At 40.4% G+C, this 25,325-nt stretch overlaps 1 protein-coding gene across 4 annotated transcripts in view; it reads left to right on the top strand.

The window, feature by feature from the left end:
• The window catches only part of tulp3 (TUB like protein 3), a 66,285-nt gene that overhangs the window by 36,872 nt on the left and 4,088 nt on the right, over positions 1 to 25,325 (top strand). For 3 of the 4 annotated variants that reach the window (XM_034032612.3, XM_034032613.3, XM_058986322.1), the window contains 8 exons: positions 2,415 to 2,591; positions 8,762 to 8,899; positions 15,990 to 16,114; positions 16,676 to 16,867; positions 18,045 to 18,157; positions 22,369 to 22,483; positions 23,446 to 23,544; positions 24,356 to 24,527. In XM_034032612.3, the coding sequence (XP_033888503.2) occupies positions 2,415 to 2,591; positions 8,762 to 8,899; positions 15,990 to 16,114; positions 16,676 to 16,867; positions 18,045 to 18,157; positions 22,369 to 22,483; positions 23,446 to 23,544; positions 24,356 to 24,527 (1,131 nt within the window). The remainder of the gene's footprint in view (positions 1 to 2,414; positions 2,592 to 8,761; positions 8,900 to 15,989; positions 16,115 to 16,675; positions 16,868 to 18,044; positions 18,158 to 22,368; positions 22,484 to 23,445; positions 23,545 to 24,355; positions 24,528 to 25,325) is intronic. The other variant, XM_034032614.3, reaches the window with a different exon arrangement.

A 25,325-nucleotide genomic window follows, 5' to 3' on the forward strand; every position in this document is an offset into this window, starting at 1 on the left:
CAAAGATAAAACAAGTTGCAGAAAAGGTCAATTACCACAGTAATCCTTATCAGTTTTTTAATGTATTCGGTAATGGCCTTTTATTGTTGTTTTAAACGTTTGAAGTATTTATGTTTTAGATTTTTGCTTTTCTTTCTTTTTTTTTTTAAAACCTAGAAATTCTATGTGAATGTTTCGAGATCATGTACCCTTTGGTAGTGCCCTGCAAAGGAGCTGCCTCATTGGTGGATGAAAGATCTGCAGTTTCTAATGTATAGTCACTCACTATAAATTTCAATATAAATATAATACAATATATGTGATATACAAGATATAGATAGCAATCATGCATCCAAAATATAAATATGCAAAGCAGTGGTAAAGAATTACTATGATAAGCGATTTGCTAAGAGAATCAGCCAATTTATCTTGTTGACGATATTTTGTTCATGTTGATTAACATTGAATAAAAGTAGGAATCACCTTGCAGGGAATGAAGACTGTGTAAAGGCTTCCCTCAGTCTTAAAGATATCTTCAATATTATCTGCTCAACCCAAAATGTGCAACAAGTCACTTTATTTCATGCCACACACTGCCTGATTCTTGAGAACCATGGTGGGTTGAACGATATTGACATTTTCAGTTATCATCATGATCCCCATTATCAAATCATGTTTTCCGCTTTCATTTATTGTGACTGACAGGGTAAAGGATAATACTGGTGAAGTTCGGCCTCCCAATGGGTGGTGGCGCTGTGCTCACTGACTGCTGATACCTTTCACCAAGATGGAACAACCTTAAATCTATGCTTGGGTTGCGGTGGCCATCTTGGTGAAGGTAAACCACATATGCTTCAGTACTCTTCTTACGGAATACAGCCATTCTCTGATACACCTGTTAACGAGTAACAGGTGTATCACTGATTCAGTAGGTGGAGTTAGGAGTATATAAGGGGAACGTGTAGGATATGGGGTTGGTTAGGCTGGGGGTGTGAGGAGTGATGTTTCCAGCACTATACAGCGTGTAATCACAGTTTTAAACTCTAATTGTTTTGTTGGTTATCAAATACAGTATTACAAGTGAATATCTGATTGGAGAAAGACAGACTCGGACACAGGAGAGCCGGGGGACTATTGATGCTGCTGGAACTAACTGCCTCACAGAAACCCTGAATTAATGCATTGGGGCTTTAAGGGGATCATCCTGAACCTGGTGATTTTGAACTTTATAATTTTGTTTTCTGGGTTATTACTTCGCGGAAGTTTTATTGTTTAACTCTAACGGTGTATAAAAATAAAACAGTGTTGAACTTGAACTTTATCAGACTTGTGTGACTTTTTCTTTAAAAGCTCTTTACCACACCCTTGGACCTCCTACAGTGGCTTTCTCCAAAGTTTATAGTGCTTCCATTTTTCTTTCAAAAGACTGAATTTCGCTTGTTGACTTTTAAAAAATAAAATCATAACCCTTATCCAATACCACAATAGAGGAGGGCCTATCAATAACAAATTTCCAGTACAATAATCAAAACTGAAGAAATTATTGAACCAACCCTAAACCACTAGACCAATTGTGTTGAACCTTGGTATTCTTAACACAAGTTCTGGCAAGGGTATCAGAAAAAATTAGCATGTAATAGGGTTTCATAATAATTATGTATCTAATTTAGATGCCTTAACACATCAAGGAACATTAATCGGATATTATTATTATTATTATTATTATTATTATTATTATTATTATTATTATTATTATTATTATCATCATTCAAGGTAAGATTTGAAGCTTGAGTTTATAATAGCTGCGAGAGATAAAACTGATCAAACAGCAGAGGGGGGGGAAACAAAGTAATGTTGTATTAGAAAACCTGTCTCGAAAGTATTTGTGATGCGTTTGTATAGTAATTTTCACTGGTGTTCAAACAAGTTTCTTCGTTAACTAATATAAAATAAATGTGTGTCATTGAGGACCACACACAGATGAGTATCAACTGGGGAGGAGCACCATGCCTGATGAAGGGTTTGAACGCCAATGTATGTGGAACGTAACTGGTTCACTTACTGCTGTCCCCCATTCACCCCACAGTGCTGGAAGAGGTCATGAGTTGTCCAGCAAAGATAGAAATCATAGCAGAAACTCCCAGGCCACCAATTCCGATGAAACCAAGAGAGGCATTTCAGGGTGGAGGAGAGAGAGAGAGAGAAAATTGTGGATTACGAGGTGGAGCAGCAAGGTCTGAGAAAGCAGAGAGCAAGAAAAAAGGGAAAATCAAAAAGTACTTAGATCGCAAAGTATCTTATTAGTACAATACTATGTAGTACTGTGTGTGTGCTCTTCAAAAATATTAATAGGATAACTGAAAACCAAGAATATTATATAGGAAAACTTTTCAAAAGTAAATAGACAATTTTTTTTTTTTTTTGTTGCTGTGCAGGTATCGATGGCCCGGCTGCATTTTTGACAGCAGAAGTTCCAGATCTTGGCACCAAAGTTGAGATCCTGTCTGTGAGCCAGTCTCCACCCAGCGAGGATGGTGACGGAGATGGTGACAGAGAGACCCTCCTCAAACCCTCGTCCAAAGCAGATATACAGGACATCATGCAGAAGAGAGGTAACCAACCAGTTCAAGCACTGAGTTCACTCAGGAATAAATATATACATGTACAGGGCAGTTTAGAAAGTCACTTGAGGACTCAACAGCAATGGTGGAGAAAAAGTACCAGTATTTAAAAGTTTTTTGGTAGAGTTGCTGCATTGTCATAACTTCCACATAGGGTATTTCTAATTTACAGCTGCCATTAACTATCATCTGTGCTGTTTAAAAGGCAGCTCTTGGTGCCCCAACAGTTTAGTTGTGTTTCAAACAGGCAACATGCTGACATACCCTTGGATTCCATTTTTAATTCTGTCCTGCCAAGAATGCATTCTGTAAATGGAAATCATATTGCACAGGATTGAAATCTCTGGATGATGGAATCATACACCCACCCCCACCTCTGGGCCACAGTAGATGCTGTAATTTGAAGCAAATGGAAATTACATTGAATAGCATATGGATTGAAACCTGTAAATGTTGGAAATCGGCACCTCCCTTGGGGCAGATCAAGAGCACATCACATGGCAACTCTGCCTGCCAAATTCCTCTGCTCTGTGACTAATACCTTTTGTCCCCAAGTACTTTATAACAGTACAATGAAAACATACAACATGAAAATCTGTGTACCACTTAACCTCAGACGAACTATAAATAGTCATCCATACGGATGTTCACTCCTCTAAACCCAAAAGTCAACAGTGTGCATTAAAGGCTTCTCGCTGCAGCTTTTAATACATTATAAACCAATTATCCATGGTGATTGAAGTTAATCTTTATTTATTTAATTATTTATTTTATCCAATTAAACTGTGAAGCCGTGTGACAGCAAGGAATCAAATTCCGTCCCCCACTGCTTCTAATCCACGTTGTTCTTTTAAAGTTGGTGAGTAGTTTTAGTCTGAGAATTAATGCTACTGATTTGAATCAACATAAGAGAAAAGTGTCAAGTGAATATTTATCCATTTCATTAAAAATATATTAATTGAATTAGTGAATGACATGGTTGTAAATTTTGTAAAATATTTGTAACATGATGTTCTAAATACAAAATTTCAGGATACAATTAATCTTGCCCAGGGATCTTCCAGGAGTTATTTATTAATACATTATTAAATTAGGCTCAGCTCCAGAGCTCCCTTTATCAATTATTTAGAAATATATATATGCTCATCTATTCTATGCACTGAATTGAAATACACTGGAGCCACTTTGGTAAAATATATCGTTCACATCAGGAAACCATTTTGGTTTATGCATTGTCTATGCATGAAAACTCTTTCAGCACCAAGTAACTTTACAGAAAGACAACCCTTAATCAACTAATTAAATACTGGTATTTTCGATAAAGAATGCTGATAGACAAGTTAGTATATTAGGTTTGTTTACTGGTCTGCTGTCTTGATTGGAGTTATCTTTCCTATGCTACTAGAGTGGAGTTAACTTACATAGACCTATATACAGGTCTACAGTAGTTCAAGTTGCAGTTCTCTTTCAAGTATGAAATGTAACCATTACAGAGTGACTTTTACAGGTAGGCATCCCTGTACGTTGTCACCACTAATTCATATTGTGGCAACCCTTCTTACATCAACCACCAGTCTCCATTGTGTGGCCCTCAAGCTTTTACTGTGGGCACACAAGCACCTCCTCTCACTGCGGGCAGTTCATCTGCCTGGGATGACAAACTGGGTGGCGGACCTCCTCTCAAGGGGAGTCCCCAGCAGCTGGAAGCTTCACCCTGAGGTGGTGAGCTTTATCTGGGAGAGGTTCAGGAGAGTAGTGATAGAGCACTTTGCTTCCCAGGAATCAACCAACTGTCCCCTCTGGTTCTCCATAATAGGAGGCGGGGACCCGCTGGCAATAGATGCCTTGGCACACCAGTGGCTGAGGCAACTCCTATACGCTTTCCCACTGCTCGCCAGGCAGGACCGGGCCAAGGTGCTCCTTCCTAGTAGCCCCATTTTGGCCCAGGAGACTGGTTTTCAACCATAATGCAGCTCCTGAGCGGCCAGACGTGGAGAGTGCCGATGTGCCGCGACCTGCGCAGTCAGGCACGTGGGACCTTATGACAGCCCGACCCATCGAGCCTGCAACTCTGGTCTGGCCCCTGAACGGCTGCATTTGAGCCGTGTGGGTCTGTCCAATAGGGTTATTGACACCCTACAAAATGCCAGGGCAGCATTCCCAGTACGGGTACAAGTGGGGTGTCTTTCAGACGTGTGTCTGCCTCTTGGGTTTGACCCCACGACTTGTCTCATGGCAGTAATACTGCAGTTTTTGCAGGACCTGTTTGATGAGGGGAAATTCCACTCCACATTAAAGGTCTACCTGGCAGCTTTCAGCTTGCCATGTTAAGATTGACTCGGTCTCCCCAGGAGCTCACTTCCTGACGGGGCAATTTTTGAATGGGGCTTGGTGGCTTTTGCTGCCTATGAAGAACATTGTTCCATGCTGCAGGCTAAACATGGTGCTTAATGCACTCATGAAGTCTCCATTTGAGCCCCTGCATTCAGCTGAGCATGTCATTTAAAGCAGCTTTCTTGTTTGCTATCACCTTCGCAAAGTGGGTGAGATGTAGGCATTCTCTACTGCAAAAGCCTGGTTAATTTTTACAGAGGCCAGGACAACGGTCACGCTCCATACCAATCCTGCCTTTTTGTCGAAGACTATCTCGGCATTCCATGTCAACCAGTCTGTGGAATTGGAGGCTTTCCATCCACCTCCTTGGGCTTTATTCCAGGGTGCATCTGTCAAAGACATTTGCAATGCAACAGTGTGGGCTACTCCCCATACTTTCACTGGGTTCTACAGACTTAATGTCGTGGATCCTCAAAACCCTGGTTTTGGAACTAGAGTGTTAAGGTCGGCTTCTCGGTCGACCCTTACAACACAGGCATAGAGGTGAAAATGTCACTACATTTTTTCACCATAGCTACATGTTACTGTGGTTCTGAATGGTAATGCACAAGGCAGCCTTTGGCTTAGGCTTGTAGGGTTCTGGTTGTTCTGTTGTCCTTGCGACCGCTTTGGTACGCTCACCCATTCGGTAATGGTTACATTTCGTACTTGAAAGGGAACGTTGGGTTATTATCATAACCTTGGTTCCCTGGAATATAAATGTAACCATTAACCTTCAAGGATGCTGCGTCCATGATTGCAGCAGGCTTGAAGGATAAATGGCACTGAGATCTGTGAGGGCAGACTTTTTGTGCCCTCGGGGGCGAGGGCATGACTGCATCACAGGCTCAAAGAGCAGCTTTGGTATAAAGTATTCAGGATTTGGGTCTTTAAGAGGTAAATATCCATTCGGTTATGGTTACATTTCTATTTCAGGGAACCAGCGTTATGATAATAACATTATAATTACTGACACACTATCCAGTGATTTTCTTCCAAAGTGTAATTTACACAACTGTTTTTAATCCCTGCCCTTAACAGATTTTTTTCAACAGAACACTGATAGTTTTCAAGTTTTTATTCACACACCCTGGTTAATAAATCAGCTAAGAACTGAAGATAGTTTCATAAGGGCGTCTGCTAAGAAATAAATAATAATAATAATAATAAATAATAATAATAATAAACTATCTCGGCACTGTTTGGTAGGATTTATGGTCCCTCCAGCAGTAACGCTGCTGCTGTGATTGAAATGAATTGCCTTTGTGGGAACAGAAAACCAGCAGCGTTGGTTCTGCAGGAAGTATTGATCTGGACATGGTGATGACGTTCTTACAACAAATCATCTTTCACCTGGTGAACTCTGCCAGGGAAATTTGTGAACGTTTCAGTTTGGAAGCACTCCAAAACTCAACTGTGAGCTTCACTGTTGTTGGACGTGTAGAGCAATGTGAGTTTATCAACATTCTTTTGTCAGCTGTTTATTATAAATCACGTTACTGCAGTATTCACTATTAAAAATAAAAGTACATTAACTGGGGAGCCACACAAGATTAGTTTTTCTTACCATTAGAAAAAATGTACTTTTTCTTAAATATTTTAACTGTTTTAAACATAACCTCTGTATTGCAATATTATTTAGTTAGATATAAAAAATGTAATATAAAATCTGTGTTTAGTAGTACTAGCCTATATAACAAATGTTTTCCAAAGTACTGTAAAGCACAGGTGATTCCAGTGCACACTATGAATAAGTAACGTGACAGTGATATCAAATAAAGCTTTATTGCCTATTATAAACCACATCATCTCAGCCAGTCAGGTTCTGATTACAATGATCTTTATACTAAGGTATTTGCCCTCTAAAGCCAACAGGACTCTAAATATAATCACATACATTTAAAATAGCTTTAAAATAACATTTATAATCTCTGCGGCTGTCATTACCTTTAAAAAATTGTGGGGCACTTAACTGTCATCACTGTCAATTATCTTTAAACTGTCATCTGAGCACTGAATCATTGTTTTTGTGACAGGTTAGGTAGATCATTGGCAAGGTGTCAAAAATGTCCCTTTTTGACAATTTCTGTAATGGTTTTTCAAACATTCTATGAAAATTATATGGTACAGAATTCGAATTACCTCAAAACCATGCAAGTTGTGAAGTTTTTTTTCTTACTACTTATATCACACATCCATGTTTTTTCAATATTTTCATAGGTAGAAAAAATATATACTGTATTCCTTCGAATTTAAGACGTAGACCAAATTTCCCACCCACATTTACAAAAATGCATTTACTCATGTAAGAAAATGTCCTATGGAGGCAGTTTGCAGCCGTTTGCTGTCACACACAGCATTACAGTTATGCGCTTCTTCTCATTTCCAGTTGTGATTACTCACACATGTTTTTCTCCCTTTTTGTGAACTGTGGTATTGCTTGGCAAGTAGAAAAATATCTGATTAGAACCGAGCCTAATAACGAAACGGTAAAATTGTAAAAGCTTCTCTTCGAATTCCTCAGGAACAGTGTTAGACTGGCAGGTGGACGCAGTCCACTCACTTTTATGGAAGGGTGGACACAGTCCACCCACTATTTTTGCTGAAACAGCATTTTTCACAGTCCTTCTTCATTGTTATTTATCTTGAATAGACTATTTGATTTCTCCCCGATACTTAATCCTTTAATGTTCCTGACGCAACCTTTCCTTTTAATGCGTCTGTGTCTGCTCTCTGGCTAAACAGTCACTGGAGTCTTGTACTGAAATTGATAAGTGGCACCGTAAACTGAAATTCATGTGACAACTGTTTTTTAAAGGGCGAATACATATTTTAAAGAATGTTATCATATAATAAGAACATGTGTTGATTCATTTAATACATTTCTAAAGTAAACTAAGTGAATAATAGCATAACAGCTGACCTTGTTTTTTTTCTTCCAAAACTGACAAACTAAACACTATGCGACAGACTCGATGGGAAAAAAGCATTTGCTGCACAACAGGCACTGCATCCCTCATCGGTCCTGCGTTCCTAGCAAGATCTCTCGATTTGCTGAAAATAATTGTGAAAGCTTATAATACAGCAAAAGTGATTTAATATCCTATCTATGTATACGAAGACACTGCACACTCGTTTTTACTAGGCTATAATATAAAGCCTTCTGTTCTTTATTTTATTGCATACATTTTGTGTATTACATATTTTTTTTTATTGTGACCTGTTATTTTGACAGATCTTTAATGTGTTTTTTTTTTTTCGACCTGCATTTTATTTATTTTACCACATTGCCAATTATGTACCCACCCTAGAAGGATGCATTAGGACCTAGTCAGTCCCAAAAACACTGAGCTTTTTCAAAAATGTCCATTGCATCAGCCGTGTATTTCCTTATTAAAAGCACAAACCACATTTTAAAATGTATTTATTGCTTTCAAAGTGTAATAGTACTGTATTCATAATGAGCCACTACCTGGATAAAACTCTGCAGGGGCAGCACCAGCCTTTCAACTGTATGTTGAGTCAGCTTTGTCAACAGTGAAAGTCAAACGTTTTAGCTCAGGATCGCTTTTATGAAATGTTAAAGCTCACTGTTGAGTTTTGGAATGCGCCCATTCATTCCCTAGGATGTGTAAAAAAAAATGTCAAAACAATGATAAACAAATCATTTGGTAAGAGCTGGAGCACTAAGCCAGCATGCCAGCACTACCAGTTAAATCCTGTGACTCAGTCCACAGTAGTAAAGGTTTGTTGGAAACCCTTGTGTGAGTGTGCCTCTCCCTCCTTAGCTGAGAAACCCAGAGAGAAGGTGATAAGTTCGGGGGCCGAGACAGGGTGTGACGCAGTGGAGAAAGGGTCCCTAGATGAGATCCCTGTGGAGCCACTGCCACCCCCCATGTCAGCCCGTGAGAAACTGATACAATCAGGTAGTATGGCAGAGCACTAACCAAGGGGCTTCTCACTGGTGGGGGGCTGGGGGGCTGAGCACTATCCACTTTTCCCAAAGGCAACATTTCTCTGACAATCTACATTTGCAATGGCCTATGCAGTTTTCAAAATAGTATACAAAGCTTTCAAAAAGCTTGTTTCCTACTTAAAATATGAGCTTAATATGTTTTTCTTGTAAAATATTATCCATATACCACAGTAGATTTTTTTCCCCCTCTCTATGTTTACAAGGCAGCTTCCTAGTGCAGAAACAGAGCTAACAGTATGGATTCAGAACATATCCCTCAGCTGCAGGTAGAATAGCTGTTCTGTTTAAAGAGTGAGAGAGAAAACGTGTGTACCTGCAGCCAGAACTAACTTAGATGAAAACACTGTTATGCCAATGAAGAGTGGTGTGCATGAAGCTAAAGTATGAAAGAATGTAGTAAACCCAAGTCACCCAAGAATCATATTTTCTTTTAAAAAAAAATAACATGAATTTGGGACACTCCAGCTTTAAATAAGACACCTGACTACAGTCTCAGGTAGCATTTATTTCAACCGGGACATAAATATTTATTTAAAAGGTGATCTGTTTTTCATTGCACATGAAACAACAACTGTCTTACTAGACTATAGTATAGAAAACTATGATTATTAACCCTTCCATGCATGGCGACGGTTATAAAAAAAAACCTCCTAGTATTTATATGGGGATGTATGGAAGGTGTAAATGCATGATTACATTTTTATCCCCATGTAAAGGAATAAAAAAAAAAAAAATTCATGCATGAAAAGGTTAAGCCTGTTATATTGTTGTTGTTTTCTGATATCTTTAGACTGAATCCATTCTTTAGCTGTTACTGTCTAGCAGAATGTTATTGTCAAGGAAAAGTGGATACTCCAGCCTCCAGTCTAGGTGTTTTGTTTGGTGGAAGTGGTGGCTGGTTACTAACTGAGGAGCAGGGTTCTTCAATGACACTCTTATCTATTCAGTTTCCTTTTTGTTCTTGCTAATCTGTAAACCACAGTTAGACTTCATGCTTCATGCCACACTAAGTGTTCTGTTCATTTCCTTCAATGGAGGATGCCTCTTTTGTATAAGAGGGCAAGAGTGGAAATTGCTTTACTATTTAGAGGGTGGGCCTAAATACATTTGAACACATTGCTTTGTGTAAAAAAAAAAATAATAATAATAATAATAATAATCAACACAGAAAATTATAACAGTAAGTAGCCAAAAATGTATTTATTTATTTTTTCATTTCACTTACTGTTTATTCATTCTGAGCAGCCCCAAGTTGTTCTCTGTATCTGTCTTTACTTGGCTTTGAGCTTGTCTGGAGAATCCTAAGTGTCGCTACTGGACTACATTCCTAATTCCATAAACATTATGTCACAGTGTTACCTTTAAATATGTCAGTGCCAACATTAGCTAGCTCAAAGACAGGCAAAGGGAAACATTGTAATAACTCGATACTGGAGCAACAAACCCCAGAAGCACTCTTAATTATCACAACTATCATAGTAATGACATTTGTAGTTAATTACTCAGGTGGTGGCCCCAAACAAAATTCTACTACCACCACCTGTGCTTGCATAACCGCTTATTATTTGACATGAGGAAGAGTTGAATTGACAAATATATTAAAACACCAGAATTCTGCACTTTCACGGGGACACACTCTTGCCATTTAAATCAAGCTCACACTAAATACTGTATTTCCACTTCCAGCCTAAAATGCTGTAGCACATTCATTTGGCGAATTTCCTCCTATCAGTTTATTGTGTGTGCCACAATTGACTTGCACAGTATTGGATATAATTCTGGAAACCATTCAAGAAAAAAGCCTTCTAACTCTTTTCTCCCCATCCTTTTAGCATGTTTGCAACATTAGTTTTATGCATAGTGAAATGCATAGAGTACACTCCAAAAAAAAAAGTACTGTACTAAACTATGAAGAGGGATGTTTCAGTGTAAATGTGGTTTGCTTTAATAGATGTGTTGCACCTAAGCATGAGCCCTTAAATATTCCAGCTAAAACACCTGGAGTGCACATTATGCATTCAGATGTATCCATATACAGTATATAATGACTATACTCCAGGCAGGAGATAGAAGTGTCTTTAATTTACAAGGTTGAAACTTCCAAACGTCTGACCATCTGACCCTTTTGGAGAACTAACAAAATTTATGTCTGCTTTAGAACACTGACTCAATTTCTCTAATGTATTACAGGGCAGCTAAGCTGTTCCCCTGTAGAACAGTGGTGCGCAAATTTTTTAAACGTTGCCCCCCTTTTTTTAGCATACGTTTTGTTGCCCCCACCACCACCACCACACCCACATATTAAAATGTTAAACCTTAACTTTATATTTTAACAGGTGTTTTCTTTTCCCGGATTTCAAGTAAATCACATATTTTTTCCTTAACCACAAAAAGTCCAGATTTAGCTAAATACATAAACGTATCACAAATTCAACATTTAAAATCAGTCTACAAAAGGGCTATGAACACCGGCCGCAAGCAAGCAAATTCAAGGTGAATAAAGTATGCACACCGAGAGCGAAGCGAACTAAACGAATACAGCACGAGTACATAACAAAAAAAACTGTAGCTAGTCAAAAAGAAAAGATTGTCTCATTTTGCTCCTTTTGTGGGGACGAAGTAAAATAAATAAAACACAAAGAAAAAGAGCATGGTACACCACACACTAAAAAAAGGAAACAGTTCAGGGAATACCACCAGCTTGTTAAAGAGCTAATGTGATTTTATTGACATTGGTCAAGGTTAATAAAACAAAGAAGTGTCATTTTACAGAAATACAAAATCAGTGTGTGGTGCTCTTTGACTAAAGAGAGATAGATATACATCAATTTCCAATTGTTCTTCTATTTCTTACCATGTGGCGACCTTCTTTTTATTGTTTTTGTAGCCATGAACACTGGCATAATAAAGAACATTATATTTTTCGACTTTAATAATTAAATTCTCATTTATGTCCATTTTTTTATTTCTGTGGTAATAATGTCTGAGCGAGACAGTGACAGTCTGACAGCCACTACCTTTGACCTTATTTCTGATTGGTCCAACGTGAACAGCGCGTAGCATAAATATAAATAAAACAAATGTATATTTGCTCATGGCATGCATTACTCCATTTAAATCTAGTTTTAATTCATTTTTGATTTGCTCGCTCACATCGTTTGCGTCCGGTGTGCATAGCCCTTCAACATGCAAGCCTACGCCCATTGACGCATTTGATTTGGCATTGTATGCTGCAGAGCTGCGCTTACAGTCCAACTTAATGTGTTTGTTAACATTTATGTATTTAGCTAAATCAAGCCTTTTTTTTTGGTTAAATCTAGGAAAAAATATGCGCTTTACATCATTTGTGTATTTATTTAAAATAATCTAATGCTTGAGGGAGAGAAGGGACAAGGAGGGACTAAATCTGTTACAAAGGTTCATAAAAGATAAGCTTGCAACATTGCGCAGAGCTGAGCGCCTATGGAAACGCTACAACAAGCAGGAGTGTGTGAGAACTAACTTTTATAAAGTTAGTTCTCGCACCAGTGAGAAAAATGGCACACTAAAATCGTCTAAGTTTGAGCTGGAGAGATATTTGGAGGAAACACATACATATTCAAAAAGGCAGGAGCCTATGCCAATTCCTTCAGACATCTCACCTACCAATCCACCAGAATACCAAATGGAGGACTTTGCACCTGGAAAGAAGTAGAGCTAGCTGTGAAAAAAGCAAGGGCGTCATCATCTCCAGGGACTAATGGAGTTCCATACAGAGTATACAAGACTGCTTCTGGAGTTATACGAATCCTGTGGAAATTGATGAAAGTGGCATGGGAAAAACAGGTTGTACCAAGAGCATGGTGCCGAGCAGGTGGAGTCTTTTTATACCAAAAGAAAAAGATTCTACAAGCATCAGTCAGTTTCTCCCTATTTCCCTATTAAATGTAGAAGGCAAGATTTTCTTCAGCATTATGGCTCAGAGATTATAAACTTGCCTATTATAGAACTGCTTCATTGACACTTCAGTACAAAAAGTGAGTATTCCAGGTTTCCCAGGATTCTTAGAACACATCTGGCAACAAATTCAATCAGCTAAAAAGGAGAGTAAGGAGCTCCATGTGACATTCCTGGATTTGGCTAATGCATATGGTTCAGTGCCACATGAACTTCTTTGGGCAGCATTTGATTCACTGTAATCACTGTACCGATGACAATAACAAATTTAGCGAAAGCCTACTTTGGAGATTTGCAATTCAGCAGTGCATGGCAATGCCTAGAAGTTGGAATAATGGCAGGATGCACCATTTATCCACTGGCTTTTACCATGGCAATGGAAGTAATTATTAGGGCATCAAAATGGGTAGTGGGAGGAGAGCGCTTGGCTTCTGGTATGCTACTACCACCAATTCGAGCATACATGGATGACAAACATGACTACAAAAGTAGCCTGCACTAATCAGTTATTGGGCAAATTAACCAATAACATTGAATGGGCACGAATGCAATTCAAGCCCACTAAAGGTAAAGTAGTAGGTAAAAGGTTCTACATTAATGGCGAGGCAATACCAACAGTGTCTGAGAAGCCAGTGAAGAGTCTTGGAAGATGGTACGACGGGAATCTAAAGGACACAGTTCATGTGGGAGATGTTAGACAACAAGCAGTGGAAGTGCTGAAGAGCATACAGTAGCGCTTTACCGGGCAAACTGAAACTCTGGTGCTTTCAGTTTGGTCTACTGCCAAGGCTGCTGTGGCGACTGACTGTGTACAAGGTTTTCCTTGAAAACAGTAGAGAAGCTGGAAACTTTAATCAGTTCATACGTCAGTAATTGGTTGGGAGTTCCACGCTGCCTCAGCAGAGTGGGACTTTTTGGTAAAGGAATACTGCAGCTACCAGTCTCTGCTCTAACCGAGGAGTTTAAGTGCGCCAAGGTCAGACTGGAAATGACATTAGTAGAGTCACGCGATAAATGCGTAAGGGAGGCAGCACCTGTGTTGAAAACTGGAAGAAAGTGGGCGGCAAAGAAAGCTGTGGAAGATGCAAAGGCTGCCCTTCGAATTGGTGATATCATGGGGCAAGTTCAGCATGGAAGAGGGGGTCTTGGTCTCAGTTCAACTCCTCCTACATAGCACAGGGCAACCCCAGCTCAACGGAGGAAGCTGGTAGTCAACGAGGTGCAAAAGCAGGAGGTGAGGATGAGGTATGTAAAGGCTGTTTCCCAGGGCAAGCAGGGAGAATGGATGAGATGGGAGAGTATGGAACAACGCAAGATCTGCAGGCAAGACCTATGGACAGTGGAACAGAGCAGGTTCAGTTTCCTCATTAGGTCAACATATGATGTTCTCCCATCACCACAGAACCTAAACCTCTGGGTGGGTGAAGCTCCCTCATGTCCTTTGTGTTCATCACCTGCAACATTAAGGCACATTTTGACAGGATGTAAGGTGGGTCTTAGCCAAGGACGGTTTACTTGGTGCCATGACCAAGTGCTGCGATGTTTGGCCTTAGCATTGGAAGACAAGCGTAACATGACCAATAAGTTGCCACCAGTTCCATCAAAGCATTACACACAAAAGACAATATTCCTCCATCCAGGAGAGCAAACACCAAGAAAAGGTGTTAAAACCAAGCCTCGCCCAGGACAACTGGAAGCTGCTAGAGACTGGAAAATGCTGACAGATGTTGGTCAACAGCTTATTTTTCCACCTGAGATTGCCACCACTAACCTTTGACCAGACATTGTCTTGTGGTCTGGATCAACACGCCTTGTTCATCTGGTAGAGCTAACAGTGCCATGGGAGGATGCTGTGGATGAGGCGTATGAGAGGAAGAAACTTCGGTATGCTCAACTAGCTGCTGAAGCAGAACAGCGAGGATGGAGAGTCCGGGTTTACCAAGTGGAGGTGGGTGGTCGAGGATTTGTGGCACATTCTACAACCAGGTTTCTCAGAGATGTCAGGTTCAGTGGTCAAGAGTTGCGTCGTACAGTGAAGAACTTATCTGAAGCAGCAGAAAGGAGCAGCAACTGGCTGTGGTTGAGACGGAAAGATTCTGGCTAGGGATCTCAAGCACAATAGAAAGAAAGAAACGCTGATGTACGGGTAAGTAAGCTGGGCTGAGTTGAGTGGGGGACAGAGGGGAGTGATGCTGGGACGCCAGAATCACCATCGAGCACTCTTGAGGTGTCGTGGGCTAGTCGACGAAACACAGAGGACAGAAGGTGCCCACTTGAAGACCCCAGAGATGTACCCTACTTAGCTCAATCCAGAAGGTTGTCATGCTGATGCGCTGGGGAGACCGCACTGTGGTTGATCCCCAGAGCCAGCATCGCAGCCGTTGTGTGTGCTGATGCGCTGGGGTGGCAAAATAAGCTGATCATTGGAGTATGCATTACACTTCAGCCATCAACACCAGGCAGAAAGATATCTACATCATCAAATGGAAAGAAATGTAAATGGATGGAGATGCAGATGGATCACATTAGTTGGTGCTTATCTTCAAGTTCAAGTTAAGTTTAAATCAGCATGAAGTTTTAACATCTACTCTCATGTAATGGAAATCATTCTATCCTTAAATTATATTTCAGTTTTTTAATTTTCTTAAAAATATTTCCCAACATGAAACCAATGTCACCTTACAATAATTGATTTTGAGTTTCAGTGTTTTAAAATAAAATATCAAACAGAACGAAATTTCAATGTACCATTTGTAATTCAGTAATATGAGAGAATTGGTCAGGGGTCTGAATACTTTTGCAAGGCACTGTATATATTTTTACAGAACTGCCCCTTTAGTCATAGCTGCGCCGCCCACTTTGCTCACCACTGCTGTAGAACACATATTTGTTGGAGAAACCTAAAACTCTGCAGACCAATGCCCCTACTGGCCAATCCACTGGTATTGCATGCCAAACACAAAATGCTGTTTTAAGCTATCTATAAGCCTTTCTGAGGGAATAAGGCTAACCTACTTTCCTTTTGTTATTTAGTAGCTTTGAAGTATTTTGTTTTTCTTTGAGTGAACAGAAAGAATCCAATCTGACCCCTAGTTATATCACAGGGATCTCTGGCAGCCTGAACTTTGATGAAGAAGACAGTGATGATGAAGAAAAGAGTGCCAGATCCCAGTCTCCACACTCTGAGAAACCCCGACCTGCCTCCACCAGCAGCGTAAATTCCAGCACCGTGAGTCTTTCTCTCCCTTCTTTCTGTGCTACAGGCTTAGTGGGCTGATCCTTTATTGTAACTTTGCCCTTTTTCTGTAGATACACATCTTTTATACAAATTATTCTTCTTATTGTCCCCTGCTGGGGTTTGGTAGAGGTGCCCATCCATACATTAGTCTGTACATCAGCTGGCATGTACGAGTTTTACTCCTATCGAGTGAACCACTTGTCCCATGAAACTAGCTAAGGACATTCTTTACCACATGGTAACGACAGCATTAAGAATCTGGGGATTTATATAGACGTCCTGTCTGTAAGACCATCTGTCTGCCTGTATGTCACAGAAACTGTGTCTATGTGGCAGCATCTCTCTGTTTTACATTTACTTAAATTTTTCATGTAGCGGTTGTAGGCCATGATGTTGTACTTGATACTGGTAGCTCTAGTATTGTTATTCAACCATGGCAGGGGATGCAAGTTACTCACTTATTTGTTCTAACTTTGTGAAATATTTTGGTTTCTCAGAGCCCACGTACTGTACGTGTGTCTGGTTGTGACATCGTCTTGTCTCTCTCTGCAGGACCGAGCTGCCCCTACTTCCCCCCAGGCAGATGGCCCATCCATCGAGGTGGAGAATCTGGAGGAGTTCTCGCTGCGGCCCGCCCCGCGCAGCATCACCATCAAGTGCCGAATCACACGGGACAAAAAGGGCATGGATAGGGGGCTCTACCCCACCTACTTCATGCACCTGGAGAAGGATGATGGCAGAAAGGTAAGAGGGTGTAGGTAGTCTGTTCAACACAACTTGAACCAAGAAAGGTGATAGTGTTCAATTCAGCTCTGCTGTGTCTTCTGCTGAAAAAGAATTGAAATGTGTATAATAGATTACTGTTCTGCTGCTTTGAGTGAAATTATCTTTCCTGCAGTGCAATAAGTCTACAGTTTTGAGTCTTAAATGTTCATTTTTTGTTTTTAGTTCTCCAAATAGAAATTCCAGACCAAATCAATCGACTGAATATTTTGAATGGTTGCCTATGGAAGGCTGTAACCCCCTTTTGGTTGCTTTGAAATAAACCTTCCTAGCCCTAGGTCACTATGAACCTTCGTGGAACTATCCAGAACAACAGCAGCAGCATCATATGTATATTATATAGATAGCTCCTTTCATAGCAGTGTGGAATAGTGGTTAGGGCTCTGGACTCTTGACCGGAGGGTCGTGGGTTCAATCCCAGGTGGGGGACATTGCTGCTGAACCCTTGAGCAATGTACTTTACCTAGATTGCTCCAGTAAAAACCCAACTGTATAAAATGGGTAATTGTATGTAAAAATAATGTGATATCTTGTAACAATTGTAAGTCGCCCTGGATAAGGACGTCGGCTAAGAAATAAATAATAATAATAATAATAATAATAATAATAATAATAATAATAATAATAATAATAATAATAATAGCACAGTAATCACAAGGCGCCACGAGTCCTCATGAATGTTAACAATATTTCAGTCTTCAAGAGCATCCAGGAATATACACATCACCACCACTAGGCTACTCAACAATTGTCGTGTTATCTTGAGCCCTCAATGTGATTGTATAAAATTATTTTATGGAAAATTGAGAGGATTGTATGTAACTTGTGGTTGTAAATCAGATTTCAAAGAATTTCTTTAATACTTAAATATTATAATAATAACTATTAAACATTCATTGAAGACATTGAGAAAGGATTATAGTTGATCTGTTTGTCATTGAATTTATTAAGTTTATTTTACTAGTTCTAAATTCTAATATTATAAATACACAGATATCTAAATATCACAATTTGTAATGTACTATTTTGGTACTAAAATCTGGTCTACCTACAAATCCTATTTCTCATCTGTCCTGTTTCTCTGTGTTATTATTTCAGAAGTGCATCTTGTTTATTGTTTCTCTGTTTTGGGTCCCAGGTGTTTTTACTTGCAGGCAGGAAGAGGAAGAAGAGCAAAACATCTAATTACCTTATTTCTGTCGACCCCACAGACCTCTCTAGGGAAGGGGAGAGTTTTGTTGGCAAGCTAAGGTAAGCTTGTCCTCAATCTGTAATTGTAATGATTTTACAGCTACTGTATCCTACATCACTGGGCATTTCAAAGCTGACCAACTTCAAGTTCTGTGAATGTTAAATAGCACATAGTGAAGAGCCAGTTTCCATGTGACAGCGGGAACATTTAAATAGTTTATTTTATTTTATTTCTTTATTGTCTTCATCCACAGTAGGACAAAATAAAAATGTGTTGAGCTGGGAGTCTGTTTGCCCCAGGTAGGATCGTTGTCTGGCAGAAATAAATTCCAAATTGCTTTGAAGAAGGAAGTGATTTATTTATAAATTTTAGAAATGTCCATTGGCATGAAAGAAGCAGTTATACTATTTACAATGCAATGGTGAATTTAGTGTCATCTAAATCGGTAGTGATTTTAGTACAGGTTGACGAATAACAAATTTGACAGTTTTGAATATATGCAACTAATGTAGTTTTCCAGATTTCTGTTTTTATTTCTAATGATTTTTATCCCCCTTGTCTAGCACTTTCATGATTTTTTTTTATTTTAAATCAAATTTACCATAGGGCAAACATTAGGTATGGTAATAATTCAGCAAAACGCATGCCTCTACTAAGTGAGAGTTAGTATTATTCAGTTGTCTAATTTAGAAAAAAAGCATAACCTAAGTGCACACAGGTTTTGCATTTCACTGTATGATTCTGACAACGGTACTGTCCCTTGTCCAGTACCAGAGGACTTGGTTTGGGTCTTGTTCCGCCCTGTACACTGCGTCCACCCTGTTACATTGCATCCAGCCTGGGCTGGGGGGCTGTGTAGAATGGCAGGGGGGGCGCAGGGGATGTGTAACACCCATTGCGCACAACTGTACCGAACCGGTACCAAACTGACCCCATACTGTCCCGGTTCCGACCTGCTACGACCGTGTTTACATCCCCAATCTGGTACCAGGCTGGCCTTGTTGACAGCCCAGTTGCTGTCTTTAGCAAGCTGAGGCAGCAGCTGTACATTCTTAGGGTACATTGCTTGCTATTTGCATAATGCCTGGGTTTTTATCTCTGACACATGCAAGGCCAGCCTGCCCATGGACAAGCAGATGCACGTAAAGGAGGCACTGGTAAACCGCATTTTCTGTGAGTTTTGTGCGCATTTCTACAAGTGTACACTGGGTGCTTACTGCCGTTCAGACCGGCTAATCATTGCAGTTTGGGGCATGACTGCAGCATCACACCACTGGGGTGACTCGGGAGGTAGCAGCTCTGCTGCAAAAACAGGCTATTCGTATGGTACACCCTCTCCAGTTGGATGGTGGCCTCAGACCAATCCTCGACCTCAGGCAGGTCAACCTGTATCTGAGCCGAAGGAGGTTCAAAATGTTGACAATGCAACAGTTGTTGCAGTCAATCAAGCCAGGCGACTGGTTCACCATGGGGAACCTCAATGACGCCTATTTCCAAATCCCCATTAAAAACGGCGCACATAAAGTACCTGCGGTTCGCCTTTTCTGGGAACAGCGTACGAGTTCCAGGTCTTGCCATTTGGCCTCTCTCTAGCTCCCCGTGCCTTTTTGAAGTGCAGGGGCGCGTTGGGATTTATTTTAATGAAAGGCGCTATACAAAATACATTATATTATTATTATTATTATTATTATTATTATTATTATTATTATTATTATTATTATTATTATTATTATAGTGGCCCCAGTGAGAAGGTATCAGAGGACGACTGGCTCATTTGTGCATAGGCAGCCCATCACACGTAACTGGTCACAGACCACCTTCAATAGTGGGTCTTATGGTGAATCATGCAAAGAGCTAGCTCACGCCTTCTCAGACAGCCTCCTATCTAGGAGTGTGCTTGGACTCTGAGTCCATGCTGTCCACTCTGTCGAACGGCAGAGTGCAGAGAATAGCTGCCTGTTTGGAGCTGTTCAGCTCAACAGAGCCCTCACGGTAATGTTCCAGAACTTCTGGGCTTCATGGCAACAGCTTTTCAGACCCTACCTTTGGTTCTCCTGTGCATGCGCCTTCTGCAGGCCTGGTTCAACAGACAGTGTTTCGTCACTGTCTAAAGGCACTCTCTTGGTGCAAACAGCCTGCCCATCAGCACCTCGGCATAGCGTTGGGCAGTGGCGCCAGAGGGAGGTTGTCACCACAGACGTGTGCAGCCTGGGCTGGGGCACTGTGTAGAATGGCAGAGGGGACGCAGGGGGTGTGTAACCCCCCTTGGCACAGTCCCCACATAAATGTTTTGGCACTGTAGTCAGTAACTAGCCTTGCACCATTTGTGCAGGAGGTTTGATGGGGCATGTGCTTGTCCATGCAGACAACACAACAGTGGTGGTTTACATCAACCACAAAGGTGGCCCTTAAGCTTTGCTCTGGGCACACGAGAAACACTTCTCACTGCGGGCAGTGCATCTGCCCAGGGTGAAAAAAAAAATAAATAAAAAACTGCGGACCTCCTGTCAAGGAGAGTCCCAGTGCCTCAACCCACTGTCCTCTCTGGCTCTTCATAATAGGCGGCAGGGACCCGCTGGTGGTAGATGCCTTGGCACACCAGTGGCCAAGGCATCTGTTATATGCCTTCCCACTGCTTGCCCTGTTCTCGCTGTATCTTGAGAAAATCAGGCAGGACCGGGCCAAGGTGCTACTTGTAGCCCATTATTGGCCCAGGAAACTCTAGTTTTTAACCCCGTGCAGCTCCTGAGCGGCCAGCTGTGGAGACTGCCCAAGCGCCGCGACCTGCTCAGTCAGACAGGGCGACCTTATGGCATCCCTACCCATCGAACATGCAGCTCTGGGTCTGGGCCCTGCACGGCTGCATTTGAGCTGTCTGGGTCTGTCCAATAGGGTTATTGACACTCTACAAAATGCCAGAGCAGTGTCCACGCGTTCCCAGTACGGGTACAAGTGGGGCGTCTTTCAGACACAGTGTCTGCTTCGTGGGTTCAACCCGACGACTTGTCCCATGGCAGTTACACTGGACCTGTTTGACGAGGGGAAATCCCCTCTACTTTAAAAGTCTGGCAGCTATTTCAGCTTGCCATGTCAAAATTGATTCGGTCTCCCCAGGAACTCATTTCCTGGTGGAGCAATTTTTTAAAGGAGCTTGGCAGCCTATGAAGGATATTGTTCCTCACTGAAGGCTTAACGTGGTGCTAGCCTTGTAGCATTCCATTCGTTCTGCAATCTTGCCCTTGCGATGGCTTTGGTACACTCACCCATACGGTAATGGTTACATTACCTACTTGAAAGGGAACGTTAGGTTATTATCATAACACTGGTTCCCTGAAATAGAAATGTAACCATTTACTTCAAGGTCGCTGCGTCCATGATTGCAGCAGGCTTGAAGGAAAAATTGCGCTGAGATCTGTGAGCACAGTCCTTTAATACCCTTGGGGGCGGGCATGACTGCATCACAGGCTCGGCGGAGCAGCTTTGGTATAAAATATTCAGGTTTCAGGGTCTTTAGGAGGTAAATACTCATTAGGTAATAGTTACATTTCTATTTCAGGGAACCAGGGTTATGATAATAACCTAACGTTATTTTATATTTATAAGCTTTTAAGCAGAACTAAAGTAGTAAACTGCAACCTTGTGCGCTGTGTAAAATTATTTAATATATTACTTTTCAGGGGTACAACAATAAGAACATGAATTACAGTTAAATGTAGCAATAACATCATGTCATGCACATGTTAAAAGTAGTGGTGGGCACCAACATGAATATTGTATATCGATATCATGCACATATTTCGATATCGATAAAACACAGAAAAATATATTAACACAATAGCAATATCAAACATATATAGACATTAAGCAATAACATACTTTAACTTACTGGTGCTTTTCCTTCACAATATCAATTGAGAAAAACAAGGTCTTGTTACATTGTTTTGCTATTCCATCATCAGCCACCTCAAAACCGAAATATTTCTATACTTCACTGCGCACAGACTTTCTGGCCAATCCGGAAGTAATTGAGTCTTCAGCTGTGTATAAATGCTGACTCACGACATCTCTAAAAGTATTTTGAGAAAAAATAACATATTAGAAGGTAAATGCATTTCCTGCATTGGGAGGCGATTAGGGAGGAGTCAGCTGACTAAGCAGTGTCCTCAGTTTGACGTAGTTTCGTACATATTGATGCTGTCACCTTGTTTATCAGTAATCAATTGAGCAATTGGTACATGTGGGGTGTTGTTTATGGCTCTGGTTTGCTTAGGTCTAACCTGATGGGGACGAAGTTTACTGTGTATGACAACGGGACAAACCCAACCAAGGCACAGGGCCTGCTGGAGGACAGTAACACACGTCAGGAGCTGGCTGCCATCTGCTATGTGAGTACTGCTCTAAAACAGCTTGCTTGCTTCACCCGAACACTGAACACCCTGACTCAAATCCTACCACTATGAAGATGTTCTTTGTATGCCTTAATCGCAATTTACTACATTTATCTATGAGGGTGTTCCCTCATAGAATTGAGCAACCTGCATCAATCAAGTAGATGAAATCTGATGCAATACCACATTAAATAGGAAAAGGCAAAAGCAGATTGGTGTACTTATTAATAATGTCAAATTTCTATTTCAAGTGTCATAGCTAATGCCTTCGTCAACACATCTCGGATTGTTTGATTGTTTGAAGTTCTGGATGGATTACAAATCAGTCTAAAGTACTTGCCGATTTTCCTTTTAAAGGCAGTACTCCCTTCTCAATGATTTGAAATGGAGAAGCTGGTAGCTCAGGCTTGCCTGTGGGTCAAAATATGTTGAACAGACATTTTTAAACATAACCTATTTTTTTTATTTTTTTTAAAGTAAAATCAGTAAAATTATATACAGTACATTGCACAATTATCAGCTATTTAAGTATACATTACATAACAAAATTAGCGAAAACGAATGACCAGAATATATAGAATAAAAAGCGGTGCACAGTATATAGGGCCAGATATTCAAAAGAGATGCAAATTTTGTAAGGGCAGTGCAGGCGGGGTTTTCCCTCAGTTCTACCATGAGAAAAAGTTGTGCCTGTGAGTAAACATTTTAAATGGGAGTTGCGAAAAATAAATAAAACTTTGCTAATTTGTTCCTGTTAATTGTGAATAATTATGCAAGCCCACCTTTAAGTGCGAAATTCAAAAAACGTATTTTCAACAAATCAAAATGTTTCTCGACACATTAGAACTATCTGGCCGTTAGTTCTTAATATTTAAAAATGTCAACGTCTCCCATCCACCAAGTTACCTGTAGGAGCTGTGTTGTTTCAGTGACCGAACTGTCACTTTTTCTGTTTCCAGGAGACCAATGTCCTGGGTTTTAAGGGTCCGAGGAAGATGACAGTGGTAGTCCCAGGGATGAACATGAATCATGAGAGGGTGCCAGTGCGACCCAGGAATGTGAGTACGGGGGACCAAATACATTAATTTGGAGACTGAGTGGTGGACGAGAGAGAGGGTAGAAAAAGCTAATAAACCACAGCCATTTGTGATGAAGATTGAGATGGATATGCAACAATCTAGGTATTGTGACCTTAGTATTTATGAGTTCTGGTTTGTGATTTTTTTAGGCTAACAAAGGTAGTTTAAGAACCAGTTGCCTGAATTCAGATTATTTACTAACAACTCCTGAGAAGATATTCAACATATTATCCATGTAGATCCCACCACAGGATTATATTTATTTCTTAGCAGACGCCTTTATCCAGGATGACTTACAATTGTTACAAGATATCACATTATTTTTACATACAATTACATTATTTTTTTACACATTATTTTTTAAATACAATTACCCATATATACAGTTGGGTTTTTACTGGAGCAATCTAGGTAAAGTACCTTGCTCAAGGGTACAGCAGCAGTGTCCCCTACTGGGGATTGAACCCACGACCCTCCGGTCAAGAGTCCAGAGCACTAACCACTACTCCACACTGCTGCCTCATAGTGAGTGAGGGTGTACTGTATGTACTGTATGTTACTTAACATACTGGTTCTGGTTTAACCAGGTAAGGCCAGTGTAGAATGGGTTCTTATTTACAGTGGTGACCTGGATACTTGCTCCTTTTTGAAGGAGACCCTTTTTTACGAAGGACGGCACACAATAATGCCGGTAACACCATGCTGGGACATTTTGTACACCTTCACGAGATGCATAAATCAGGTGAACCTAATTTAGCTGATGATCCTGATTTCTGCTGTTTGGTTTAAGGATCACGAGAGCTTGCTGACTAAGTGGCAGAACCGGTCCATGGATAACCTGATTGAGCTGCACAACAAGGCGCCCGTATGGAACGACGACACACAGTCCTACGTACTCAACTTCCACGGCAGGGTCACGCAGGCCTCCGTGAAGAACTTTCAGATCGTCCACGAGAATGACCGTGAGTGCTCTCTCTTCCAGTTGCAATGATAATTAATATACATATTCATGGGTGCAGGTTTTCTGCCTGTTGACGGAATTCTGTCAAAATGACCTCTCCCAGGTCCATTCCTATGATTCATGTAGAAATGCAACCTTTTTACAGCTGTTTTTTTTTATTTTTTTCTCCTGTTGAACTGTAGCTTGATTGAAATCGTTAGGGAATTAAAATATTTTTGCTTATATTCCTCTCCCCTTCATTCTGTGCACTGTCAACCCATGTTTAAGATATAAAATAATGTACCTAATCCAAAGCAAGTGCAAAACATGCCCCAATATTTAAAGTAAAAAATAGTAAGATTTTAAAATTAGCAAAAAATTACTTGGTTGCAGTAGCAGTAGTTTGCCCTCTAACTTAAAAAACTTTGCCCTCTAACTTAATGGACCATACTTAGAACCAAGCACAAAGGCAAACACACAATTTCTTAGAGGAATAAGACTGTTTTAATGGTATAAAACAAGAAACAACTCTTGACTGGTCCTTCCTGCAACTAAGTTTATACTGGTTAATATATACTGTTGAGATTTTTTTTTTTTTTTTTTTTTAATATATAGTAAATCAGTGCTGCTGGCATGTCAAGTATTTTGAACTGCCTTATTTAGGGAATACTTACTTTCTAAAGAACAGTACTTGCTTTTCTTTGTTTGTTTAACACTTTCCTTTAATAAACTACATATGGGAATTCTAGGTGCAGTACTGTGCAGAGATGTCATTGGTACCGGTTGTGCCATTTGGTGCTACTTGCATGTATTTGTAATA

The sequence above is a fragment of the Acipenser ruthenus genome, chromosome 14 (assembly GCF_902713425.1).
Source record: "Acipenser ruthenus chromosome 14, fAciRut3.2 maternal haplotype, whole genome shotgun sequence".
NCBI lineage: Eukaryota > Metazoa > Chordata > Actinopteri > Acipenseriformes > Acipenseridae > Acipenser > Acipenser ruthenus.